General features: G+C 51.4%; 1 protein-coding gene across 1 annotated transcript in view; it reads left to right on the forward strand.

The window, feature by feature from the left end:
- The window catches only part of CACNA1A (calcium voltage-gated channel subunit alpha1 A), a 205,288-nt gene that overhangs the window by 120,382 nt on the left and 57,949 nt on the right, over positions 1-26,957 (forward strand). The window contains 12 exon segments of the mRNA XM_039882761.1: positions 2,277-2,486; positions 5,501-5,613; positions 6,798-6,910; positions 7,038-7,169; positions 7,387-7,459; positions 9,189-9,306; positions 9,438-9,505; positions 12,798-12,904; positions 14,518-15,321; positions 22,981-23,444; positions 24,954-25,092; positions 26,596-26,725. Of these exon segments, the coding sequence (XP_039738695.1) occupies positions 2,277-2,486; positions 5,501-5,613; positions 6,798-6,910; positions 7,038-7,169; positions 7,387-7,459; positions 9,189-9,306; positions 9,438-9,505; positions 12,798-12,904; positions 14,518-15,321; positions 22,981-23,444; positions 24,954-25,092; positions 26,596-26,725 (2,471 nt within the window).

The raw sequence follows: 26,957 nt of genomic DNA on the forward strand, positions 1-26,957 counted from the left end.
CTCCCTCTCCCTCTCCCTCTCCCTCTCCCCCGTCCCCTCTCTCGGTCATGGAGGCTCCCTCCCTGACCCCTGAGACCTTCAAGAATCTCATTCATTCTTCTCTGCCCTGCCCTGTGGACACCTGCAGGTCTGAGCACTTTTGGGGAGCTGCAGGGACCAGAAATATTCCAACTAGGAAGGGCCACATGGTGCTTCCCTGGGTTCTCAAGGCCTCTGGGGTCACCGGGCCTGGCCAACTGCTGCCGGCTGGGAATATGCCCCTCTTCCTGGCTGCATGTTCCAGGAATGGGTGTAGTGTGGTGGCTGAGAACACAGGCTCTGAACCGACTTAATGCTTCTTCTTAACAGTCACCAGACCCCTCTCAGCCTTTGTTTCCTTGGCTATAAAATGGGGTTAACAATGGTCCCTACTTACCACGGTTGCAATGAGGAGCAGGCAGTTTATCATGTAGAATGTATCCTCCGCTGTGCCTGGTGCCTGCTAAATGTCTAAGAAAGATCAGCTATCATTTTCATTCATGAGAAGCTGAAATCCATATTTTATGGAAAATATCCCAGTTTTTAAATGCAGACCAATAATTTCAACTTTTATGAACCCAGGATGAACCAGTATGGCCCCTGGGATGCCAACTTGCAACCTCTGTTTAGAATTTTGCTAACAGGAAGTGGTGTCCTGTGAGATGTTTGCTGTGTCCGGTGCTTGGCCAGTGGGTTGGGGTTGATGAACATGCTGGATGAATGGACAGGTGACTGGACAAATGAAGGAATGAAGGAATGGACGAATGAATAAATGAGTGAATGAATGATGAATGAACAAATGAGCACACTAATGAACGAGTAAACTGATGAATAAATGAAAGAATGAATCAACCAATGAAGAACAATAAACACGAATGCAATAGAAGGTTTTCAAGAAGAGATATTTTAGAAGATAAAAATATTCTAAAACTGAACTCTGACCCTCCCCCCAAAACCTATCCCTCTCTGCGGATGGCCACTCTATCCCTCTAGGTACTCAAGCCAGAAACCTGGGCTCCTCCCTCGCTCTCACACTCACACTTGATTCATCAGCAAATGTTCAAATTTACCTTAAATAATACATCCCAGATCTGCCTACTCGCCACTCTTCTCAGCCACCAGAGTCCGGCCCCCATCATCATCTGCTTGCACCGGTGCACCAGCCTTTTCCCTGATCACACAGCTCCTGTCTGTGCCCTCCGTGGTCTGTTCTTCCCACTACAGCCAGAGGACACCCGTGAGCACCTGAGTCAGAGCTCATCTCCCCTCTCTCTGCTCAGAGCCCTCCATGGCTCCCACCTCACGCAGCGCAAAAGCCAAAGTCCTCCCTCAGCCCACACGGCCTGTCACGACCTGCCTTGTCACCTACCTGTCCTTACCTCTTCCCTCTGTCCTCCTCAACCACTCTACTCTAGCCATGCTGATCTCTTTATGTTGTTTCCTGAATGTGTCTGGCAGGCACATTTCTACCTCAGGACCTTTGCACTTGCTATTTACGCAGCCTAAGATTCTAAGGTGACTCAGGTCAATACCTTCACCTTGACCACCTGACTTACTACTGTAGCCGGTCCGGTGGTCCCTCCTAGGGCTCCCAATCCCCTTATTCTGCTCTACTTTTTTTTTCCCAAAGTACTTTTTACCTTCTATCACACTATTATTCATTATGTTATGTTTGCTGTCTATCTCCCCCACTGCAGCATCAGGCTCAGGAAGGCAAGGCTCTGTCTATTAATTAGAGTATCTCGAGTATCTGAAACAGAGCTTGGCACACAGTAGGTGCTTCATAAATGCTTAAGAGCAAAACCATGTGCAGGCAGAGGACACTGCTGGTTCGTTCCTCAGTGATCATTTCTAAAGTGAAGTGTCTGTGGAAAGCTAGAGTCTTGTCTACACCTCCTCTTGGAGGCTTTCCAAGCATGCTCCATGCAGCTCTGTGTTATGACCCCCGCCCCCCCGAGTCATCAGACGTGGCCAGGACGGGGAGACACAGAAGGTTGGCTCTGGCAATGAGAGCCACCAGCCTCCCCACTGACACCCTGAGCTCTCATTGGTTATTTCCAATACCATTATTTTCAGGGACACCTCCTCGTAAGCTCCATCTCTGGATAGCTAAGACCTTGGATTATTATGGTTCCCTCGGGCCAGACGGCTTGCTGGGGAGGCTAATGGGACCCCTGGCCACAATCCATGCCTGGGCCACGCGTCGGTGAATTTCCTGCATGGGAGCACCCTGACGTTCTCCATCTTTTCCCTGGCAGGGTCTCCCTTTGCCCGAGCCAGCATTAAAAGTGCCAAGCTGGAGAACTCGACTTTTTTTCACAAAAAGGAGAGGAGGGTGCGTTTCTACATCCGCCGCATGGTCAAAACTCAGGCCTTCTACTGGACTGTGCTCAGTCTGGTAGCCCTCAACACGCTGTGCGTTGCTATCGTTCACTACAACCAGCCCGAGTGGCTCTCCGACTTCCTCTGTGAGTACCAGCCCGCCCTGCGCCCCTCCAGCTCCCCGACCCCTTCCTTCTTTGGTCTTGATGGAACCTGCCCTTTCATCTGGCCACGTCTGTAGCTGGGGTTGGGGCTGATGTTGCTGCTGCCGCAATGACGGGGCCCAACTTCCATGGGCCTGAGAGCTGGAAGCTGGAATTCAGGCCACAAAACACTTCTATGATCCCTTTCGAAGAGAGACATGGGGTGCTGGTGACGGAGGTATTGGAACCAAAACCGAGAGAAGCAGAGATCACAAGACAGCCAGATAGAGACAGAAACACATACGTGTGATTTCTAGGTGAATCTCTGGTAATGGTAAAGTAAATGCTGTGTGCGTGAGAGCTGGGAGTGCCTTAGGGACAACAAGTCGCCCTGTTTCTTTGCTGATTTCTGACTCTGTTTCTCCCCTCTTCTTTCAAACCTCCTGCTTCTTTCTCTTTTCCTCTCCTGCTCTGTTTGACTTCCTTGTGTCTGGGATTCATTCCCAGCAGGTCCCCTCCAGCAACAACTGTAAGAGCATCTTATTCCCTCAGTAGGTACCAAGACCCCCAAGGCCTTGCCTTTCTGGGCCTAGTCCCAGATTCGAGAGTTAGCATGCCATAGTATCAAAATTGATGGCCAGGTGGGGCTGAGGAGAAGCAGTGGAAGGTAAGGAGACCTCTGACCGGAAGTTAAAAAATAAAGAGCTCTGAGGACTCAACGAAAGTAGCGGCTGGGCAGTGAGGAAGGCAAGTGGATGCTCTAGCACTGGCTTGTGGGCCTCTAGTGAGAATTTCCCCAAACTGTTTTTCCTGCTGGCCGTCCTCCTCTTGCATCTGCTGGCTTGTCTGACTTAGGTCTGTGGATTCTTTGCCCTTCTGACGTGGTCCAAAATTGACCCACCTAGCCACTGGAGACAGTCGAGTCTTCAGCCTAGAGAGGCCTGAGAGCCTCCTTGTAACCCTCATTGTTCCCAATCACGTTGGCTGACCCTCCGGCCCGAGACACCCTCTAGGGGCCAGTTCTCCTTCCGAGAGCCCCGACCTAGTTCCAACCTTAGTAATTGCATTTGGTCCCCCTGGAGTTTCTTATAAATGAGGACTCTTTGCTTCTCATCTTAACCTCCTCTGATAGTCTATTTTTAATCTCTCATATTCTCCCCACTAATCACCTTGCTCTGTCCTGGTTCAAGAACAGAGGTCTGGGACTTTCTGCCCTGAACCTCTGTATCTGAAAAGATCCTTTAATTATCCCCAGTTGAGAAAACTGAGACACAGAGAGGTTAAGTAACTTGCCCAGAGTCACGCAGGTAATATGTGATGAAGTCGCGAGTTGAATCCAGAGTCTAAGCTATCTGGCAGATCTCTGCCTTGGCCATCAGGTGACCTGGGTCCTCAACGCCTGCTTCTAACTTGACCTGGGACCTTGGACAGCCAGTACCACATCCATTGATTGAAGACATTTTCAATTATAAGGCACTCTTTTATGCACCACTGAGAAATGCTGTTGTCTAAACTAGGACATGGCCAATTTTAAGATATACTCTAATTGCAGAGATGTCAGAATGTGAACAAAAAAAGTTTGTCTTAGAATCAATAAAGTATAGTAGTTTTTCTGAGTCTCAGATTCCTCCTCTGTATGTGGTAGAAATTGGATTTGATGACCGTGATATTTCTTCCAGACCCACCAATGCCAGGAGCAATTCTCTCTCTGGTCTTGTGCATCATCAGCTATGATGTTTCCATGGTAACTGAGGAACCAGCATCTTGGAAACTCTTAAGTCCTCCTAGAGTTGCTTCTGGTGGTTCTTTGAATGCACCAGATGTTATGGACAGATTTCCCTCGCTGATACGTTGGTCCTGGAGACCAAAGAGTTTCCCTCGGACACTAGGAGCTCCCCAGAGTCCTGAAACTAGGGGAATGTTTCAATAGGGATGAGTAGGAAGGACCTTAAGAGGATGTTATAACAAATGCCCTTGACCTTCAAACAGAATTAGTATGTGACCCAAATTGAAATTCTTGGAAGCATGAATCCTCTCTCTTCCCTTTCTGTATGCCTTATTCTCTTCGGAAGCCCTCGTTACCTCTCCTTTCCATCCATTTGTGAGTATCCATGCCCTTCCTGACTCTTCATCTTCCTGCCCCACCAAGAGGTCTCTCAAAAAAAGACCTGATGTTTCCCATTCTTTGTTGGTGCAAAAAAAAAAAAAAATCCATGTGTTATGTCTTTCAGAGGCTTTTGCACCGTTATGCCTTCTTACCAAAGAACAAAAGGCTTTATCTCGTTCAAGACTTTTAGGCATCGGGAAGACAGGAGTTCCAGGGGACGTCAGATAGGATTTCCAAGTTGGGAGAAAAGCTGTGCCTTAGATCAGTTCCCTGTGATGCTCCAACTAAATCCCTAACACCAAGGACTTAAAAACAGGACACCATTATGATTTCTATTTCTATTTTTCCATTGGAGCTCAGTCATATAAAAGTGGATTAACCATATAATTCTTAGATGATGACACACTGATATCATGGAGCCATTATTATTTTGTTAGCCAGTTAGTTGTTAGTTAGCCAGTTAGTTAGCTAGTTAGTTCAGCCATTTGTTCTTTCATTCATTATTTTTTAAAATGTAGTCAGCTCTCAGGAACCTGTCACTCAACGTGAAACCTAGGCCCTTGGCAATAATCTGCATCCAGCCATTCTCATCAAACCAGGGCAACAAGAGGAGACAGCAAGATGAAGATCCACTGACCTTTTTCTCACTCCTTTTAAGATTGGCCTGGCGTTGGATGGTTGGAGGGTGGTGGACAATTGTTGCTCCTCCCCATTAACAGAGGAGAAACCGAGGCCCATGGAAGGGAAGCCTTGCATAATCTTTAGCCAAGGTCACCAAAGACCATCCTCTCCCTCCCTTACTTCCAGGCCAGGCCAGGGCCAGGATTGGTATCAACAGGAAAGTCAGAGCCACTGGTGGCCGCCACCCCCAAACAAAACTAACCTCTCTGTTTCCCCCTCTCCCTTCTAGACTATGCAGAATTCATTTTCTTAGGACTCTTTATGTCCGAAATGTTTATAAAAATGTACGGGCTTGGGACACGGCCTTACTTCCACTCTTCCTTCAACTGCTTTGACTGTGGGGTAAGTGCCCTAATTTCTAAGGAATTCATTTCTCCAGCTCTTGCCAAGCATGGCTGATACCTGGGAACATAGAAAAGGAAGAGGCAGAGTCACCCCTGGATATGAGAGACTCAGCTGAATGCAATGGAAACGAGAGGACCGTACTAAACATTGAATACAGGCTCCCAGGACTGTCAGTTACTGCCGGTGGGAGGGCACATGTGTGAACTGCCTTTCAAAAATGGGGGTGACCTGATAATGCCACTGCTAGAAATTCACCCTAGAGAAATGTGCACAGATACCCAGGAGACACCTACAAGAATGTCCTGAGCAGCTTTGTTTATAATAGTCCCAAACCAAATGACCCAAACATACCTTTGCAGTAGAATGGATGAGTAAGTGGTGGCACAGCCACGGAATGGAATGTTCCTCAGCACGCAAGGCCGCCCGCCACAACGGCACCCATCGGCCGTGCAGTATTGCGCAGTAGGAGGCAGATACTGACCAAAGCTGTCCATCCATGTGTGCGATTCTGCCCAGCAAAGTTCGGACGGACAAAACTAAGCCGTATTGGTTAAGGATGATACTTGAATACTCTAAAAAAGGCGAAGACCTCAAAAACATTATGGTAGGCAAAAGAAGCCAGATACAGAAGGTCACCTGTTGCGTAATTTCATTTATGTGAAATGTCCAGAACAGGCAAATTTCATGCAGACAGAAAGCAGATCAGTGGTGGACAGGGGTCGGGGGAGGAGGGTGCGGAGTGACTCCTGGGGACGGGGTCTCCTTTGGGGGTGATGGGAATGTTATGGGACTAGGTAGAGGTGGTGGGTGCACAACATGGTGATCGTGCTAAACACCACTGAATTGTGCACTTAAAATGGTTAATTTTATGTTATGTGAATTTCACCTCAATTTTTTAAATCAAGGAAATGCTTGTTATAAAATTCAGGGTGGTGGTTATGTCTAGAGTGGTTATGTCTTATTTCTTCACGTAGGTGGTAGCTGCATGGACACTCACTTTGTAATCATGTGTTTTAGGGATTCTTTGCTCTCATTCTTTGCTCTCATAAGGAGGGATGAGAGGGTCTGAGACCCTCACTCTGCTTGCACTGAGGGTGAGAGTTGGGTTGGGTTCTGACAAGGTTCAGGCCCGGGGCGTGTTTGCAAGGACCTTGGATGTAAGAGCGGAGCCTCTGTTCTAGGTCATCATCGGAAGCATCTTTGAGGTCATCTGGGCCGTCATAAAACCTGGCACATCCTTTGGAATCAGCGTGTTACGAGCCCTCAGGTTATTGCGTATTTTCAAAGTCACAAAGTAAGTCTTTGGAGATGTGGGGAGACACTTGGGGGTTGGGGAGGGGGACGCGCTGGGAAGGTGGGCTCGGTGGCCACGGCCCTGGCCCAGCCTGATGCCCCATCCCACCTCTGGCCTCTGCTGGCAGGTACTGGGCATCTCTCAGGAACCTGGTGGTCTCTCTTCTCAACTCCATGAAATCCATCATCAGCCTGCTGTTCCTCCTTTTCCTGTTCATCGTCGTCTTTGCACTTTTGGGAATGCAGCTTTTTGGCGGCCAGTAAGTGCTCAGCAGCTTCTCTGATCCCCGCTTCCCTGGGGTCTGGCCCCGGGGACACCCCATGCACTCGCCCAGACAGGCAGGGCCCTGGGTACCACTCAGGGGTCCTTCTGGGGAACAGAGATGCTGGAGATGTTTCCCTGGAGACCGGATGCTAAACCGCACCCTCAGAATGCCTGGGGCTTGGCCAATGGGAAATGTCTGCATTCTCTCACAGGTTTAATTTCGACGAAGGGACTCCTCCTACCAACTTTGACACTTTTCCAGCAGCAATAATGACAGTGTTTCAGGTACGACTTTCACCCAGCCCTGTGCCAAGCAAGGCCACATGGAAAAGCACTAGAGTCAGGAGGCAGAGGGAGGGGGAATTGGGCAGGAGCCTTTCTTGGGGTTTCCACGGGAAGGAATGGGGGAGGCGGGGTGAGCAGTTTTAGGATTGGCTAGTTTAAATAATTTCAGACGGCTCTGGGGCATAGGAGCTGTCCTGGGTCGGCTGGAACGTGGCCTGAGAGATGATTCAAGCGGAGAATGTTGGCCTGGCGTGTAAGAGCCTGATAGAGGAGGTGCTTGAGGCCGTGGGCCGTGGATTAGTTGATCTGCATTTGAAAACCGTGTTCATTGGCCAGTTATTCACCATCTCTAAGAGTTAGCCAGCCTCCCTCCCTCCAGACCCAGCAAGGCCCCAGCCATCAAAGCATCAAAATACAGAAAATATGAGGCATGGTTACTCCGCCCGTCCTCCCCAGATTGGAAGACACCCTGACCCCCTACTCCAGAGCAAGGGGTCGACCTGGGTGGTCTCCCCAAACCAACTGCTGCGCCCCTGTGGGCATGTGACCTGAGGGGTGGGACTGACCAAGCTGGGACCTCCAGAACCTCCAACAGATCTGGTCTCTTTGAGGGGGCAGAGAGTGTACGGGAAAATAGGACTTCACTCCCCCTTCTCCTGGGGCCGCGGTTTCTAAATGAAACCCCGAGCTGGGGTTGGAACGAGACCTTCCGTGAAGCGAAGGTCTGACCTCTCGCGTTAATGACCGATGACAGTCACAGTCACCACCCACAGATCCTCAGCACAAGGTTCTGGCTCAGGAGCAGTTCTGTCCCTAAGGCCACTTGGAAGTGTCTGGAAACATTTTTGGAGGGGTTGTCAAAACTGCGGGGGTGGGTGCTACTGGCATCTAGTGGGTCGAGGCCAGTGATGCTGCTCAACACCCCGCAAGTGCACAGGATGCCCCACCCCAGAGAATGACCCAGCCCCAAATGTCGGCAGTGCCAGGCTGAGAAACCGTCCACTAACAGATTAGCGTTTCTGGAGCTCTTTCACATTTACTGATCCTCGTGAAAATACTTCAGAGGAGGGGAGTGGGATTCTTTTTTAACGAGCATATGGATGCCACACACGTGTCCGCTCAGTCTTTCTCATAATTTCCGTTTGCCCTCCCCTGTGTCCTTCTGCCTGAGGCCTTGTCCGGTCACCAGCCTCCGCCCTGCCCCAGACACAGCACCCCAAAAGGTCCAGTGAAGATGTTGCTTATACAACAGAAATTTATTTCTCGCAGTTCTGGAGGCTGGAAGTCATGGTCGGGGTGCCCACAGGGCTAGTCCCTGGTGAGGGCTCTCTGCCTGGCTTACGTGCGGCTGCCTTCTCACTGCTCCTCACATGGGGGAGAGAGAGACGGAGCCTGCCCAAGCTCTGTGGTGCCTCTTCTTACAAAGGCACTCATCCCATCTTGAGACCCCACCTTCATGGCCTCATCTAACCCTAAAATTACTTCCACATGAGGGCTTAGAGCGTCAGCATTTGAATTTAGGGGCACAACTCAGTCGCTAGCAAATCCCCTTACCATATCTGAGAAGACACTACAGAGAGGTTCGTGACTCCCCCGGGGTCTCTTTGCCGAGAAGCTGGGCCGAGAGCTCCTCACTGCAGGGACAGACAGGTTCGGGCCCCACAGCTGCATCTCCAAGGGGCCTGTGGCTGAGAGGGGGGTTGGCTGTGTGCTTCTTTCTCCCTTTCAGATCCTGACCGGTGAGGACTGGAACGAGGTCATGTACGACGGCATCAAATCTCAGGGCGGCGTGCAGGGCGGCATGGTGTTCTCCATCTATTTCATCGTGCTGACGCTCTTCGGGAACTGTATCCTCCGTGGGGGGGGCGGGATGCGCCCGGGCCTCGGGCAGAGCAGATGGGGTTGTGAGGAAGGGGATCAGGAGACCAGATAACCGGGGTCCCAGGGGCGATGCTTTCCTTGACTCTGGCGTCTGCAGACACCCTCCTGAACGTGTTCCTGGCCATCGCGGTGGATAATTTGGCCAATGCTCAGGAGCTCACCAAGGTGCAGTTGGTGGGAGGATGTTTCTCTGGCAAAGTTACCACCTGCTCGTGGCAGATCAGGACCGTGCTGGGCATACGGGGATGGGGACAGGGTCAGAGCTCTTGGCCTGGATGCACCGTGCCAGGGGGACGACGCCTCCTCCCCACTGCGACAGACTGTCCCTAGTCAAGTGGGTTCTTCAGCAGAGGAGGTGGTGAGGGGGTGAGGCCCCAGGATTGCAGGAAACAGATGGCACACTCCACTGAGTACCCATGGACAGGCAGTGGGCAGTCTCAAGGGACCTCCAAGGAACGATGCGGCCTCCAGGCTCACGGCACTGTCACTACACTAGACCTAAAGACAGGACAGATGGAGAATAACCTACACAGGGTCCTGGGGCTTGACATGTGGCCCCCTGTAAGCTCGGGAGCTGGTTGGACCTTATCACTGAGTGACAACTAAAGAATTCTGTGAAACTCTTGGTGCCAGGCATCGCTGTCGTTACCCTTTTGCATAACGGGAAACTGAGACTCCGAAAGGCAAAGTCACTGGCCCCTGCCGGCATGATAATAGCAGCTACTGTTTATAGCATCGCGCTATGCACGTCAGGTGCTCAGCACAGGTCTTGGTACACAGTAAGTGCTCAATAAAGGGAGTCTTTGTTCATCACTGGGCACGAGCCTGGCCCTGGACCTAGAGCTCTCATTTTATAGAGCTCGTAGAGGGAAGGCTGGGATTCGAACCCAGCCCTGGCAAGCTCCGGAACCTGAGTTCTTGACTCACGCTCGCTGCCACTTTCAGCCCCAGCTGACAACATAATGATAAAAATAATAATAACCACAGAAAGTGTAATTGCGCTTTGATGCCAGGCACCAGCAAGCACGGCAGGTAGGGAGTTACTGTTATCCCCGTTTCACCGACGGGGAAACCGAGGCCCAGAAAGGTTAAGTGGGCTCGCCACATAGCTAGGAACTGAAAAAGCAGAGATGTGACCTCTCAGAGAGCAGAAGAGAGAAGAGCAGAGCAAACGAGGTCAGAAGAGAATTCGGGGAGTGGGGAGTGAGAACCGTCCATGCGAGGAGAAGGCCAGTTTTTATTCATGGTCAGTGATACTGCATTATGGGCAAAACCTGGGGCCAGGTGCCCCTTTTGGCAGCCTTGGACTCCCTGTGAGTCAGGTCCACCTCATGGGCACAGAGGAGGCGATACTGCTTTTGGTGACACAGCTCAGCATCTCTGGGATAGCCCACCGGCAGGGCCGCTGGGCATGGGTGTACAGGTTGTGCACTGCACAGAAGAAGCTGGGCTGCATTTTTGCAATTTGAAAGGTGAACGTCGGGAACAAAGGCATGTTAGGAGCTAGCAGTGGTCCACCCTAAACTTGTCCCCAGCAGCCCTGTCTTATTAAGAGAATGTGTGCAGTCTTCCTCTGAGCCCAGGAGGGCCAGGCCTATGGCCACCCGTAGCTTCACGGTCCCAGTGAACCGAGGTGTTCAGGACATGTTCATGGAACTGAACCAAACTGAGCAGACGTTGCCAGCCCTCCATCTGCTGACCCTGGCGGGAGGGAGAGTTTCCCAGGCCCAGCTCTGACTTGAGGGGGAGGGAGAAAGGAAGTCTCCATCACCCCTAACACACGGCCATGGACCCAGTCACCATGGAGCCGGTTGGCGTGGCTGCTCCGGAAGTTGATCCAGCCATGAGCTCATCCAAGTCACTGGGGAGAGGGGCCGCCGGGAGGATAGGAGAAAGGGAGGGAGAAAGGCAAGCTCATTACCTTTCTCTGGAGGAGGCGCGGACATTCTCCTCCAGACCCTCATTCTTTCCTCCATTTATTCCACAAGCGTTTCTTAGGCGTTTACTATGTGGCAGGCGCCCCGCATAGCCCCTGATATGTTTTTATCTCATTTATTCCTCACAGAAACCCCAAGAGGCACATTTTCTGAGCCCCGTTTTACAGATTTGTCAGTCATTCAAAAGCATTTATTGAGCACCTATGGTGAACAAGGCCTGGTCTAGGAACCAGGACACAGCCATGAACAGAACAGGCAGAAATCCCTCCTCTCACAGGGCTGATATTTGAGTGGGAGAGACAGACAAAAAATACACAGTGCTAAAGGAGAACAAGTGCCATAGAGAATGTTGGAGAGAGCTGAAATTTTAGCTGAGGATTGTGAGGCACAGAGAGATTAAGCGACTTGCCCAAAGTCACAGAGCAGTAAGTGGTAGAAACTGGGATTTGAATCCAAGTGGGTCTAGAATTTGTGCTCTTAACCATGTGCACTGGTGCTTAAACTTGAGCATGTTCCATACGCACCTGGTTGAGAATGCAGTTTCCAGGGCCCAGCCCAGGTTCTTTGGGAGGCCCGGGAATCTGTATTTGCAGCATTTCTGAGGCAGGGGGTCCAGAGACCCAGCTCCGAGAAATGCTGGATGTGGTGCCAGGATGAAGGGAGGCCTTGTGAGAGCAGGCGGGCTGGCGGGTCCCACCTCCATGTTGTCACTGGACAGAATGTCCTGATCTGACCGTTTCTGAGGTGGTAAGGTTGCTTCTTCTGCAGAGATTCCCAGCGCAGGGGGAGAGGGGCCCTTCGGCCACATGACTTTTCTTATTGGCGGGTTCGTCTCTGGCCATTTCTTTCTCGTTGCTTTTTCTTTGCTTTTTCTTTGTTGGCTTTTCTGTTTTACGAATGAGGCCCTGCATGAAGGCTGAAGAAGGATTTAAAGCCCCAAATCATCTTTTTCTGTATGTATTTTTAAAAACATCTTCCCCCATCCTCCTCCTCTCTGAACCGCTGAGAATATAAGTTCCGCTCCCGATTCCTTTCTGGAGGCTGTTGGCAGTGCATGGGATGGGCCATGGGGATGCTGATTTTTCTGCATGTGGGGGCTAGTCAGTGGTTTTTGTGGGTTTTTTTTTTTGCAGTCTTGGTTCAGAGAGCTTAAATGACCCAGAAAGTAGAGTGAGAGGAAAATCTTTGCATTAATTTCCAGCTCGAGACAGAGCGCAGAAAATCTCCCCCGTGGAAAGGAGAGTGTCTCCTTTTGTTTCCTTCTGGCTGCGTGCTAACATAGGGTTAATTATGACCTGGGTCTCTAGCCTGTACGTAAAGGGGGTAGCAGGACACTTAACAGACACTGGGTGTCCACTGGGCTCCCGTTCTGATCCGTGGGCCTCGGCTCTGGTTGGTCGATGCCCAGCCAAGTCTTTTCATAAATATTTCCAGTGTCCCCCTGGTTAACAGTAGGGTCAGAGGCGAGGCCCCAAGGCCCAGTTTATGTTTTGTAAACAGAGATCCCATGTGCCTTTTAGGATGAACAAGAAGAAGAAGAGGCAGCCAACCAGAAACTCGCCCTCCAGAAAGCCAAGGAGGTGGCAGAAGTGAGTCCTCTGTCCGCGGCCAGCATGTCCATAGCTGTGTAAGTGCCCCCAGCTCCGGCATGCTCCCTGAGCTCCTCGGCCTCTGCACCCTTGCAGTCAAGGATTTGGGGCAAGGAGCCGTCCTTGGCAGGGTTGAGCTTTGGGAAGAGGTACTTCTGCCCTCCCAGCCATTTTTACACGATAAGTAATTAATGAGCACCTACTATGTGCCAGGCACTGGGGATATAGCGTTAACAAGGGGTTAGCGGGTATAGAGCATGCCAAGGGTAGAGAAATTTGTGATTTTAAATAAAGTTGTCGGGGAAGTCTTCGCTGGGAAGGTAACAAGGCCTGAAGGAGGCGAGGGAGGAACCATGGGAGGATCCGAGGGAAGAGCATCTAGGCAGTGGGAACAGTCCTAAGGCAGGAACATGCCCGGCATGTTTAGGGAACGTAAAGGAGGCCGGTATGACTGGAGCAACGGGGGAGAGTGGGAAGAGATGAGGGCAAGGAGGCGACAGGGGCAGATCATGCAGGACTTTGTGAACCGTGAGGAGGACTCAGACTTTTGCTCTGAGTTAGGCGAGCGCCATAGAGGGTTCTTGAGCAGAGAGACAGGACCTGCCTGACTCAGGTGCTCACAGATGCCCTCTTGCTGCAGTCAGGAGAACAGTCAGTGAGGGTGAGGGCGGGGCCAGGAGACAAGGTTGGAGAGGACTGCACTGGTCCATGCAGAAGAGAGAGTGGGGGTTGGACCAGGGTGGTGGGCGGAGGAGGAGATGGATGCAGGAGGCGATGGATGAAGGAAGAGTGGACAGAATTTGCTGGTGGATCGGAGGTGGTGAGCTGCTGAGAATTAAGGTGTCTTGATAGAAGGAAGATATATCAATACCAGTATTCTTAATTGTGCTTTTGTGGGGTACCCTGGGGATTCTGCAAACTGGGGGGAAGTGCATCACGGGACACTAGGGAGGGGACTTTCTTTCCCAAAGTGGAAGGAGGTGGCTAGGAAATGGGAGCCCAGGAGAGTTCATGCTCAGGCAGGCAAGTTTAGGAGAGCAGCCTGTGGAAGGTCAGTGTAAAACTATCAATGTACACAGAACCCCTGGAAAAATCTGTACATTTCAGGTGGGGCCCCAGCCTCACCAACACTCCCAGAAGCAGCCCTGTTGGCTGCTTTACACCAGTGGATAAATAGGCACCGCCCCCAGACTCCCAAACACCCACTCTGGCTCTCCCTCGGACTCCCAGACCTCCTATGACCCAGAACTGAAGGACTTTCAGGCAGCATGGGGGTCTCCGGAACTGGCTTCAGGCCATATTCATTATGATTGGCTATCTCAGAGGTTAAAATATTTTGAACATCAAGACTATCCCCAGGAAGTCACATGTTACAATGTAAAGAGGAATGGAGAGGACGATGGGAATGGCCACCTGGGCTGAGACACGCCCCCCCCCATTAGACCAGAATGCCCAGCTAGTCAGAGATACACATTTTCTATCTGGATGGAGACACTCACCTGAGCCAAGACACCTGTAAGGCTGAGCGGTCCAGCAAAGTTGAGTTTTTCACATAGGTTGAGATACCTACTCGGGCCGAGATACCCAGCAGCGTGGTCCGTGCAGGTGCAGTGCCCAGCAGCGCTCTAACCCCTGGGCCCTACCCTTGCAGGAAGGAGCAACAGAAGAACCAGAAGCCGGCCAAGTCCGTGTGGGAGCAGCGGACCAGCGAGATGCGCAAGCAGAACCTGCTGGCCAGCCGGGAGGCCCTGTACAACGAGATGGACCCGGATGAGCGCTGGAAGGCCACCTATGCCCGGCACCTGCGGCCGGACATGAAGACCCACCTGGACCGGCCACTGGTGGTTGATCCCCAGGAGAACCGCAACAATAACACCAACAAGAGCCGGGCGGCCGAGCCCACGGTGGACCAGCGCCTGGGCCAGCAGCGGGCCGAGGACTTCCTCCGGAAACAGGCGCGCTACCACGACCGGGCCCGGGACCCCAGCGGCTCCGTGGGCTTGGACGCCCGGCGGCCCTGGACCGGCAGCCAGGAGGCCGAGCTGAGCCGGGAGGGCACTTATGGCCGTGACTCGGACCACCAGGCCCGCGAGGGCGGCCTGGAGCCGCCGGGGTTCTGGGAGGGTGAGGCCGAGCGGCCCAAGGCCGGGGACCCCCACCGGAGGCACACGCATCGGCCAGGGGGCAGCCGGGAGAGCCGCAGCGGGTCCCCGCGCACCGGAGCTGATGGGGAGCCCCGCCGGCACCGGGCCCATCGCAGGCCAGGCGAGGAGGCCTTGGAGGACAAGGCCGAGCGCAGATCCCGGCACCGCGAGGGCTGCCGGCCGGCCCGGGGAGGCGAGGGCGAGGGCCCTGAGGGCGGCGAGCGGAGGCGGCGGCACCGGCACGGCCCCCCGGCCACGTATGACATGGAGACACGGAGGGAGGACAGGGAGCGCAGGCACCGGAGGAGGAAGTAAGTGGAGGCCGTCTCTAGTCTGGGCAATGGCAGCGGTAGTGATAATGATACCCGTAGTGGCGCCTGCTGTATACCTGGCACTCTCCTGAGCAGCTCAGCCTTCTCAGCACCCCCTGGGAGAGAGCCCACTGTCATCGCCCCAGGTCACAGGAAACAGAGGTGGGAAGACTTGCCCAAGGTCACACATCTAACAAGTGGCCTTGAACCCAGGCTGTCTGAGGCCAGAGGCCGCAGGCAGACCATTAAGCCCTCGTGCATGTCCCTCAGAGTTAAACAGCTTTTCCAAGTGCTCGCTGTGTGACTTCGGGCGAGCGACTTCACGACTCTGGGCCTCAGTTTCTCAATCTGTAAAATGGCATAGTGGCTCATTGCTGGAATTAAATGAGGTAATATATGCAAAGGGCCTGAATGAGCAACTGACACCTAGTAATCGGTCAGTTGAGACCATTTTTAGCTGCTTTTCCTGGGGGAATTTGAAAAGCCATCTGGGCTCTCAGCACTGAAGGGAGAACAACGGTCAGGAGGCAGCTTCCGGGCCAGCACCATACCCAGTCAGAAACGGCCACCTGTTTTTCCTAACGTTTTGTAACACTCGTTAGAAGGTCCTATAGTGATTTAACACCTGGGAGCCCAACAGCTTACATGTCGAAACAGATCATTTTCTTTTATTAATTAACGTCCTCTTAGTCTTCTTTCATATCACCATTACAGTGTCATATTGATTTTTTAAAGATGTGTTTAAGTGGTTCTGTCATGTGACATACACAGCAGGCCATCACTTCCCAAAATCAGACCTTTGCATGGATCCCCAGGGGTCTTGCTGAAACACAGGTCCGAATTCGGTAGGTCTCCAGAGCAGCCTGGGAGTCTGCTTTCTCAGGAACTCCCAGGTGAGGCCAGTGATGGCTACACACTTTGAGCAGTGAGACTCCAGGGGACAGAGTGGTGTAATTCAGAGGCAGGCCCCTGTACCCAAAGTCACCAGGAATTCGACAGGTGCAAATGCCGACTGACTCGGGGCTGTGCAGACAACTCACATGACATGAGGGCGTTGCCATCAGCGTCCAGATATTCCAAAATGGTAACACTTCTAGGTGAAGTTTCTTATGAAATAGAGTCAGTTGGTCCAACAGTTGCGTTCTGGGAAAATGCAATATATATTTAAATCATGCAAAAGTACTTTATGCTCACGTGGAAAACAGGGTTAGGTTAAAACTAAAGGCACAGATCATTGCAAGCAGACATTTCCACCTGTGTGAGGGACATGAGAAAGTCGTGAAGGAGAACGGGGTAATTATTCTCCAGGTGGGAATGCCCTGCACATGGTAAAATATTAGTGGACCCGCTTCTCACTTCCCGAATGCCCACAGTGCTCCCCGAATATTTTATCATCATGTCTTCACATATCTCCACATCCGCCAGGTCATTTCTGCTCTAAAGTTTTCTCTTACGTTTTTTTCCATTCATTCTGTCAATGTTTACTAAATAAGTGCCTGCTGTAGTCTAAGCCAGCACTGTGGGTTCAATGAAGTGACTACAGGTGACAGGCATGCAGGTGACAGACTTCCAAAAGGAATAATCGGAGAAGGAAGCAGAGCATTCTGAGCTAAGAACAGCATGTGCAAAGGCCCTGAGGCAGGCCAGGAGGAGGCCAGTTTGCAGTTTGGAGGGGTAGACCAAGAAATTAAAGGGACAGTGATGAGTCGGTCAACAGGAACGTGAGTCCTCTCAGGGCAATGGGAGGCCACCGAAAGGATTTTAGGTGGAATAAAATATTTGTCACAGAACTCTGTAATTAAGGACCAATGCATTGCTGTTGTTGTTAATGATAATACTATCATCCATGGTATTATGGATAATACCATGGATGATATCATCCATGGTATTATGTATACTCCTGTTATTGAAGGAGGCAGAATGACAGGTCAGAATGGCAGCACAGCCTAGTGGCGACAGGCCAGAGGTCACCCTCCTGCCCCATCACTTCCTGGCTTTGTTCCTCATCTGTAAAGTAGGGATAATAAGTACAGTGCCTACATCCTAGGGTAGGCATAAGGTTCAAATGAGTTAACACATGTGAAACGTGTTATGTAGTGCTCAACTTATATATGTGTTCGGTAAACGTTAGCTATTATTAGTATGAATATTATTATTAAGTACTCAATAAGTGTTAACTACTTTTAGTAGTAGAGGTAGTAAGCACTCAATAAGTGTTAGCTATTATTATTAAGACTCATCAATAGACATTGAAAAACAACTTTAGATCTATAGCCCTTAGATTGTTGACTTGAACTCCTTTTTACAGATGGGGAAACTGAGGCCCAGAGGAAAAAAAGGACTTCCCCAAGGGCAGTCAACTACTAGCAGGAGTATGATAATCCAGTTTTCTTGAGTCCCACCGCTGGCCCCTGTCCCACTTCCTCTCCAGAGGAAGAAAGTACCTCCCCACCTCCGCCCACAAATGCTCGGCTGGTTGGGCCCCTGATCTAAACCAGGAGAACGCTGCTAACACTTGTTAACAGACGACTCGAACACCCTGGCCATTACGCAGAGGCGTAATTCATTTGACTGAGTAAAAGGTTCTAATGTCCACTGGAAATAAAACTTCATGAAGAGTCACTTTGAGAGAAAAAATCCAGGATGAGCCTTTCATCTGCTTTAAGAAAAATACGAATGGCAAAGGTGAAACTTCATTCAAAAATATAATATAGTAAAAAGATGCTCCGGTTCTATATAACAGCGAAGCCGCTGGCTCTACCTGAGAGGTCTGCCTCCTGCATCTTTCCCCTTGCCATTCTCTAGGCCTTTTCCCAGACATGCTCTTACAGAATATTGATAATATATAGGATTGTTTTCTCTCTGTCGCCTCTGTCTTCCCCCCATTTCTCTTTCATCGCTTCCCGTCCAGTTTCCTCCAGCTGTTAAATGTCCCCCTCTCCGTAAGCTTTTACTGGCTCACCCCAGTGAGAAGTGAACAGAAACACATTCCATTTCATATCATTCAATACTCACTAGCCTCAGATCCCCCACACCAGGCAGCTGAGCCCTGGGCAGCCAACGTGGGGATGGAGCTTTCCCTGACCCCCGGTAAAAATCGAGATTGCGGGTGTCCACCACTCCCCCTAGTAGCCAGGTTGTGGGGGTAGGGCCTCTGCCAAGACCTGCACCCCCACAAGTAACATCTCGGCCCTTTGCACCTTAGTTCCACCTGCTCCCATCACCATGACAACCCACTCCCCAAAAGGAGCAAAAAGAAAGATGCTGGACTTCTGAGCCTCACAGTTTATCTTGCATGAGGGGGAGAGAGTGCTTCATCCTTTAACGCCCTGATTCTTCCATGCACCCCAAGTTGTCTCACACCATTTTCTTTACTGAGTGGCGTCGTAAATTAAAATTTCTAGGACCAGGGTCTAGCTCAGTCCTTTCCCAGCTGGGTAACACTGGAAAAATGCCTTTGCCTCTCTGGGCCTCAGTTTCCTCATCTCAAAAATGGGCCTGATCCTAATACCACCTCCAGTGGTGTTTGCTGTGGGGATTAAATGAGTTAATAGGTGTAGGTTCTCAGGGCAGCAGGGGTACAGGGAAGCAGGACTGTCTTCTGGGTCTAGGGGCCTGAGCTTGCCCCAGGTGAGGTGTGCACAGCTCTTGGCAGAGTGATGCGGAAGCAATTACCCGGCAGAGGGATGCGGTGCAGGACAGGCATTATGCAACCAACTGCCTATTCAGGGCAGATGATGGCAAATCCCCAAGAGGGAAGGGGGAAGGGGCCTGACTTCAGAGTTTTCTGCCCCTTTTAGGTTCTCCTTGGAGACATATGGAAATAAAACCAAGAGGTTGATATTAGGCCTCTGCTGGCTGAGCTTGTTAAAACTCAGTGACACACAGAGCCAACAGAGGAAGCAAAATCAAGACAAAACAAAGGCCCCCTTTCCATCGGAATGGGGGGCTTGTGGTCCCATGCGTGCGCTGTCCATCAAAACGCTCACCATGGTCTCAACTGCTATGTTATTTAGTCCAGACTCTCTAGGTGGTGGCCAAAAAGTTTAGATTCTCTTTGAAAGGATAGCAGCTCAGCCTGCTTTTTGATAGGGGTATATGTTTTTAAAAATATGTAAAAACGAGGGAATATTCCTGGCCTGATTTTCATCTGATGGACAACTTCTTAAAAAGCACCGGCAGCGAGTTAGAATTAGGAACCCATTTGCAGGCTGTGCAAGAGACTGGGAAAATACTAGTTTCAAATTTATTTCATTGCATCCTCACTGTCGTAGCTGACAACACTGTCCAGCCACAGTATTGGTTTCCCAGGGCTGCTGGCAGCCCCTGGGGTTCGGTATTCTGGGCCCATGGACGCATCTCTCTGACCTCGGCCTCCATCCATCTTCACAGGGCCTTCTCCTCTGTGTCTCTTCTCTCTTCCTTTCTCTTCTCTTCTCTTCTCTTCTCAGGACCCTTGTCATTGGATTTAGGGCCTACCCTAATCCAGGACACTCTCATCTTAAGTTAATTACATCTGCAAAGACCCTTTTTGCAAATAAGGTCACGTTCACAGGTTCCAAGTGGACATGTCTTTTGAGGGGCCACCATTCAGCTCACTACAGACCCCACCCCAAAATTCACATCCATTCCACATGCAAAATACATTCGACCCATCCCAATATCCCCAAAGGTCTTAAGCTGCTACAGCATCAGCTCAAAAATCTCAAATATCATCTAAGCTGGGAATGGGTGAGGCTCCGGGTATCACCCACTCAAAGGCAAAATTCCGCCTCCCCATCTATGAACCTAGAAACTAGAAAACAAGTTGTCTGCTTTTAAAATACAATGTTGGGACAGGCACAGGATAGACATTCTTATTCCAAAAGGGAGAAATTGGAAGGAATAGAGAGGATCATTGGTCCCAAGCAAATTCTAAATCCATCAGGGAAAATTCCACCGATTCCAAGGCCTGGGAATAATCCTCTAGCCCTCAGCTCATTCACACATCTGTGATTCTGTGAGGTTGCCTCACCCATACGGGGTAAGTCACTAAGTCACCGGTGGTTACAGAGCAAATCACCAGATCTTAACTTTCATCTCCAAGTTATAGGGAAGGTTCTGCTATTCTTGTTCCTAGTTTAAAGGTGAGACACCTGAGGCTCAGAGAGATGCACCCAACTACAGAGAGTCACACAGTCAGTAAGTGGTATTGCTGAGACTCAAACCAGGTCAGTCTGTCTTTCAAGGTGTCAATCCATGACACCTTAGCGAGAAGTTCTCCTGGGCCTGCCCTTTTCCTGTATGGCCTCAGAGAGACAAGTCTGAAAATAAATGACCTTATCTCTCCTCTGCTTGCTTACGCTGGTCATGGAGTTTTGTGAGTTAAAATGCAAAACATAAAATGAGAAAGATGGTGCTGGTGGCTTAGCCAGTGGGAAGCCCCCCAGGGAAGGCCAGCTTTTTTTATTTTTAAGCATTAGGTAGATTGAGGCTTACAGATTGGGCCTGGGGAACCAAGCCTGTGCCGTGCAGGGGCTTTGGGTCCAGCGACCACATCGAATCTCCTAGGCGTTCAGTGAATGGGTAGAACCTGAGTGCTGTGCTTCACTCACTTCTGCTCTCTTGAGTGAGTGTATGTGACGGCAGTTGACAAAACCATTTTCTAGTGTGACTCAGCTGCTCCGGGCCACGGTTTCCTCATCTGTATGAGTAGTCATGATCCCAGCCTGATGAGATTGTTTGAGAAGTTAATGAGTTGAGATAGAACAGAGGTTGGCCCACACTCAGCCATTATGGTGCCAAGGATTCCCACACCCACCAGCTGTGGGCCAAGCCTTCTGGGAAGTCTCAAATTGCTCCATGAGAGAGATGCAGTGTCATGTGGAAGTTAGCAGTATGGCTGCTGGAGCCATGTTGTCTGGGCTCCAAGCCGGCTCTGCCACCAACTGGCTGTGTGGCCTTGGGCAAGGCCCTTTCTGTCTCTGGGCCTCAGTTTCTTCATCTGTAAGATAGGAATTCTAGTACTGTTCACTTTTCATGGCTATTCTGAGGATTAGATGAGCTGAGATGTATAAAGTCTGGCACACAGCAAGGACTCCATAAGTGTGACCTGCAGTGAGGACATATGGAGGGCACAGGTCGCAGAAACATGGGTTGCCTGAGAGAGAAGTCTTGGACAGCAAAGTCCTCTGGAGAGAGGGATTGAGATTATAACAACAGAGAGCCTTTGTTTCTGAGAAACAGACTTTGCTGGGGCCAGTTCCCCAGGCTTGGGGAAGATGGGGCGCCTTACCCGAGTGTTCAGAAGGGATGCGTGAAGGCAAGCAGATCGCACGTGGGGGCGAGCCCTCAGGGAGGTGGCTGGGGAGCCAGTTCTGCCAGATCATGCGTAGGCGGGCTGAGCAGGGCCTGCAAGGACAGGCATCAGTGAGCAGGGCCCGTGGCCCGTGAGGCACCAGACGGGCCCCAGACCCCCAGCCACCATCACCCGGGCCACAGCTCCTCATGGTCTCTGCCAGGCTGGGAGTGGGGGTGCAGATGGGAGGAGGCACGGCTTGAAGGGAGGTCTGGGCCTGTGGGATTCTGAGCCTTGGTGTCCTCATTTGAGAAATGGGGACATTCATTTATCACTTGTCAAGAAGCGATCGAGCATCTGCCACATGTAGGCCCTGTTCTTGGCACAGATACCACAGCTGTGAACAAGAAAGGCAAAAGTAAACCCTTTGCCTCATGGAGCCATTGTCCCAGTGGGCACCAAGGTAGAAAAAGCTCAGTGAGGACCCGTAATGTTTTTCTCTCCCTCTCCAAATGCACCGAGCACCATTTTCTGACTCCTCTCATGTCCGTCTGCATGGTGTTAATTACTTGAGTAATTGAGGCGTCAAACTCTCGCCTACCTCATCTCCCCAACTCTCCACCTCCAGCCACACTGGCCTCCTGAAACTCAGCAAGCGTGTCCCTACCTCAGGGCCTTTGCATTGGCTGTTCCATCCTCCTCAAATGCTTTACCCAACACACTTGTATTCCTGAGAATTTATCTCATTCATTTACCAGCTGTGTTGCCTTGGGCAGGAGACTTAACCTCTCTGAACTTCCTTTTTCCCATCTGTAAAATGGTGCTAGTAATTGCCCCTCTTAGGGCTGAGGGTTAAGGGGTTATTATAAGTCAAGTGCTTAGAACAGCACCTGGAAGTTTGTGTCAGGCAGTATCTGCTGTTGTTATTTCTATTGTTATTTGGTGATGTATTTACATGCGCATACTGCCTTCTTCCCCTGGCTGGAATGTTGGGAGGAGATATACACACTCCAGGCTTATGAAGCCGGGAGGCAGCCCCGCCCCTCGTCTGCTTTAGCCACTCCTGGAATCACTGTGTGCCCAGTACTTTCTGGGAGTTAACGGGGGACATGTAGGCAGGTCTGGAAGGTTCGGATTGAGTGGATGCGGGCTCTGGCAGAAAGATTTTTTTCTCCTCTGATTTCTGGCCCCTGAGGAAACAGCCCTCCTGCCAGGAGAAGGGGCTGAAGCCTGAGAGGGTGGGCGGTTACACTCACATGTGGGACACAGCCTCTCGATGTCTGAGTGGGACCCTTGAACGATGATGTCTTGGGCAGGACCCAGATGTGTTCTCTCTGGGATTCTCAGCTCTGGGTTCTTTTTCATCGGCCTTCCTTCCACAGAGAAAACCAGGGCTCCGGGGTCCCTGTGTCGGGCCCCAACCTGTCGACCACCCGGCCGATCCAGCAAGATCTGGGCCGCCAAGACCCACCGCTGGCCGAGGACATCGACAACATGAAGAACAACAAGCTGGCCACCGCCGAGTCGGCCAGTCCCCACGACAGTCTCGGCCACTCTGGCCTGCCCCAGAGCCCAGCCAAGATGGGGAACAGCACCCACCCCGGCCCCGCGCCGGCCCCACCTGCCACGGCCACGAATCCCCAGAACACCACCAGCCGCCGCATGCCCAACAACCCGGGGAACCCGTCCAACCCCGGCCCCCCGAAGACCCCCGAGAACAGCCTTATCGTCACCAACCCCAGCAGCACCCAGACCAACTCAGCTAAGACTGCCAGGAAACCCGACCACACCACGGTGGACATCCCCCCAGCCTGCCCGGCTCCCCTCAACCACACCGTTGTCCAAGGTGAGACCCCACCCTCGCACGTTGCGGGTGGGGACCCGGCGTGCCTGGGCTCGAACCCCGGAGGCCCAGCTGGGTAACCTGGACAGTGACCCCACCTCCCTGGCCTCCATTTCTTACTCTGGAAAGTGGGTATGGATGTCATTCCTGCCCCACAGGGCTGTTGGGAGCACTGCGAGACGAGACACGTGCAGGGCCGGCCCGCACATGCGCAGGAGGGTTAGCGGTGCGCCCTGCGCCCCACATTCCCACAGAGCAGCCAGCAAGTCACCACATCTGAGGAGCAGTGGATTCTTCCGATGGAAATTTGGGGGATTCAGATGATTCTTTAAGCTAGCACTTTCTAAAAGAAATGTGACTCGGGTCACATACGTAATTTTCGACTTTCCAGTAGCCATATTAAAAGACAGAAAGAAAGAAAGGGGGGGGAGGGGAAGGAGGAAGAAAATAAAAGTAGGTGAAATGAACTTTAATAATAAATTACGTTTAACCCAAAATGTTATTTATGTCCAAGATGGGACCGTTTCACCATGTAATCAATACCGTAACATTCGTTGACAAGCCACTGGGCATTCTTTTCCTCCCACTCAGTTGTCAGCATCTCTGTGTGTTCTGCACTTAGAGCGAGCACATCCCCCTTGGGACGAGCCGCGGTTGAGTGTTGCACAGCGAAGGCCTAGGCCCCTGAGGGACTGGCCGTTCCAACCCCCCCACCCCTGACCCCCCACTGAAGATTAGGACCAGAGCAGCTCGGAATTTAGGGATGGCCCAGTGAGCCTGCTGTTTTCAGGCTACAGCAGTAGCCTGATTCCTCCAGGGTCAGTTCTGTGCAAGTTTCCTGAGTTTGCTCCGTAAACGCTCGCCACAGCCCTACCAGGCGGATCTTGCTGTTGTGCCCATTTTACAGATGGAAAAACTGAGGCTCAGAGAGTCTCAGCCTGCCCGTGGACACGTAGCCAGCCCAGGATGCAGAATCAGTGCTTGGGAGGGTGGTGGCCCCTCGCCCTGGCCAAGAGAGGGATGTTAATTGGGGAAACCCTGCGGTTCACTGGGAGGTGAGCTCAGTATCCCCACCTATAAAGTGAGGCTCTTGGGACTCACCCTGCCTGCCTCTAAGTGACAGTACAAAAGTCATCATGACATGGGGGCAGGTCTGTGTTAATGTCCTGTGAGGGTCCCACCCGACTCAAAGCTGTAGAGTGGTTGAGAGCAAGGCACTCTGGGGCCAGGCTGCCCAGCTTCAAACCCCAGCTCTGCCATGTCTCAGCTGTGTGACCTTAGGCAAGTCACTTCACCTCTCTGTGTCTCAGTTTTCACATATGTAAAATGGGGATCATAAAGTACCAACGTCATAGGGTCATGTGAGGATTAAACGGCATAACATGGTGCCTAGCACACAGTACACACTTTTCCAGTGTTAGCTGTTTATTGCCTGCTCTGGGGAGCAGACAGGAGCCCAGAGGCTTGTGGGAAATCGTGGCGGGAGCCCTGTGTTGGTTCTTGTCCCAACAGTGAACAAAAACGCCAACCCAGACCCACTGCCAAAAAAGGAGGAAGAGAAGAAGGAGGAGGAGGAAGATGACCCCGGGGAAGACGGCCCCAAGCCCATGCCCCCCTACAGTTCCATGTTTATCCTCTCCACGACCAACCCGTGAGTATGACCCGCAGCTGGGGCGGCGCAGTCAGGCCAGGGAGCAGACGCAGACCCAGGGCGATGGGGGAGAGGAGCCCCCCAAGGCCTCCCTTAGTCCACAGGGGACCTTCGAACCAATTTTAAAACAAAGCCCTTTTCTTAACTCGCATGAGATAGACATTTGTCATAAAGTACTGATTTTGTTGGAGAAGAGCCCCTCCTGCCGTCAGCTAGAAAATCATTGTCATAAATATCCAAATCGACACCTGTCAGCGGCGTGAGAAGCACCTCTTAGAAACGGCTGCCCGTACGGCCATGCGTGGCAGCCCTGGTCCCCGAGCTGTGCTCCTAAGGGTTTGGGTTCTGGGCAGATGGCCTCTGAGTCCCGTGGCCCTCTGTCTCAGGCATCCTCGAGGAGGATGGATTGTTTAAGAGAGCAATTTATCACATGTATGTCAGCGTTGTTTTACATTTTTCCAAAGGGTATTTCTTAAAAAAACTCTGGTCCCTCAAAATGCTTCTCGACAAAGGAGAATCGTGTCGAATAAGCTGGAGGGTAACTACGTTCTATCGTTTGCCTCTCAGGGACTTATCCTGTGTGTTTACTTTTTTATTTAGCTGACGTTATCTGTTTCACTAGAGAGATACTTACGTGGCTCTTACTCTGTGTCAGGCACAGCTCTGAGTGCTTTACAAATTTTTTAAAATTTTCATCATAATCCTATGAGATTGGTACTGTGCTTATCCCCACTTGACAAATGAAGAAACTGAGGCTCAGAGAGGTGAAGTCACCTGCACAAAGACACACAGCAAACGAATGGGGGAGCCCAGAGACAGACTGACTCCAGCGTCCCCATTCTTAACCACTCAGGCCTGCTGCCGTTCTTATACCCTTGTGACATATTTCTTATTATTAGCTCCACTTAAAAGCTTAAGTACTTAAGTATTATTTCACTAGCATATTAAAGGTTCTTATAAGGCCTACAATTCATAATTTAAGTAACAAATGTTTTGGGACCCTTACCATGCACCGGGCACATACTAACATTCTTGTGAGTCATGCCCGATGTGGCCATTTCACGGCCACATAGAGCACTGAGGCACGATGGGGATAAGTAACTTGCCTAAGATCACTCAGCTAATTTAAAAAAATAATCAATCGACTTTCCCAGTTCTCTTTGACCATAGAACATTTTATGCCTGAAAAACTTTTTCCTCTCCTACAGAATCAAGGACAGTATTTCTTCAACCCAGCCTAGAACTCAGATGTTCCAAGAGGGTATTTGGGAATGATAAGAACTTATAAAGAGGGCGTGTGGATATCTTTCCTGGCTGAGGGTCCCCCTGCCTTCTTGGCTTTCCAGGACCCCGAGAGAGCCCCCAGATGTAGGAGCTTGATAGTTTATCGGGTGTGGGACTTTGGGAGTGACAAATCTCAAGTAGTGGTAGGAGGTCAAGGACATGACAGAAGGAAAGGACTTGCGAGCCCATGGTCTGAGTGGACCTCTGCACATCCAACAGCCTTCGCCGCCTGTGCCACTACATCCTGAACCTGCGCTACTTTGAGATGTGCATCCTCATGGTCATTGCCATGAGCAGCATCGCCCTGGCAGCCGAGGACCCCGTGCAGCCTAATGCACCCCGGAACAACGTGAGTCCTACCCGTCGTCTCCTTCCTGGCCCAGCTCCTCTGTCTCAGGCCACTTCCTCCTGCATCCAGAAGCTCATAGCTAGGGCGGAAGGGAGGCTCCAGTTCTCCGGGGATGCTCTGGAAAGCGGGATATTTCTTGAGGAGGCTGTGGCCCCCTGTGCGCCCAGCGGGGCTTCAGGAGCCCAGCGTAGCTGGGGCTGGAAACCGCTGGAGTTCCTGGTGGGAGGAGCGA

The sequence above is a fragment of the Pteropus medius genome, unplaced genomic scaffold, assembly GCF_902729225.1.
Source record: "Pteropus medius unplaced genomic scaffold, Ma_sr-lr_union100, whole genome shotgun sequence".
NCBI classification, from domain to species: Eukaryota; Metazoa; Chordata; class Mammalia; order Chiroptera; family Pteropodidae; genus Pteropus; species Pteropus medius.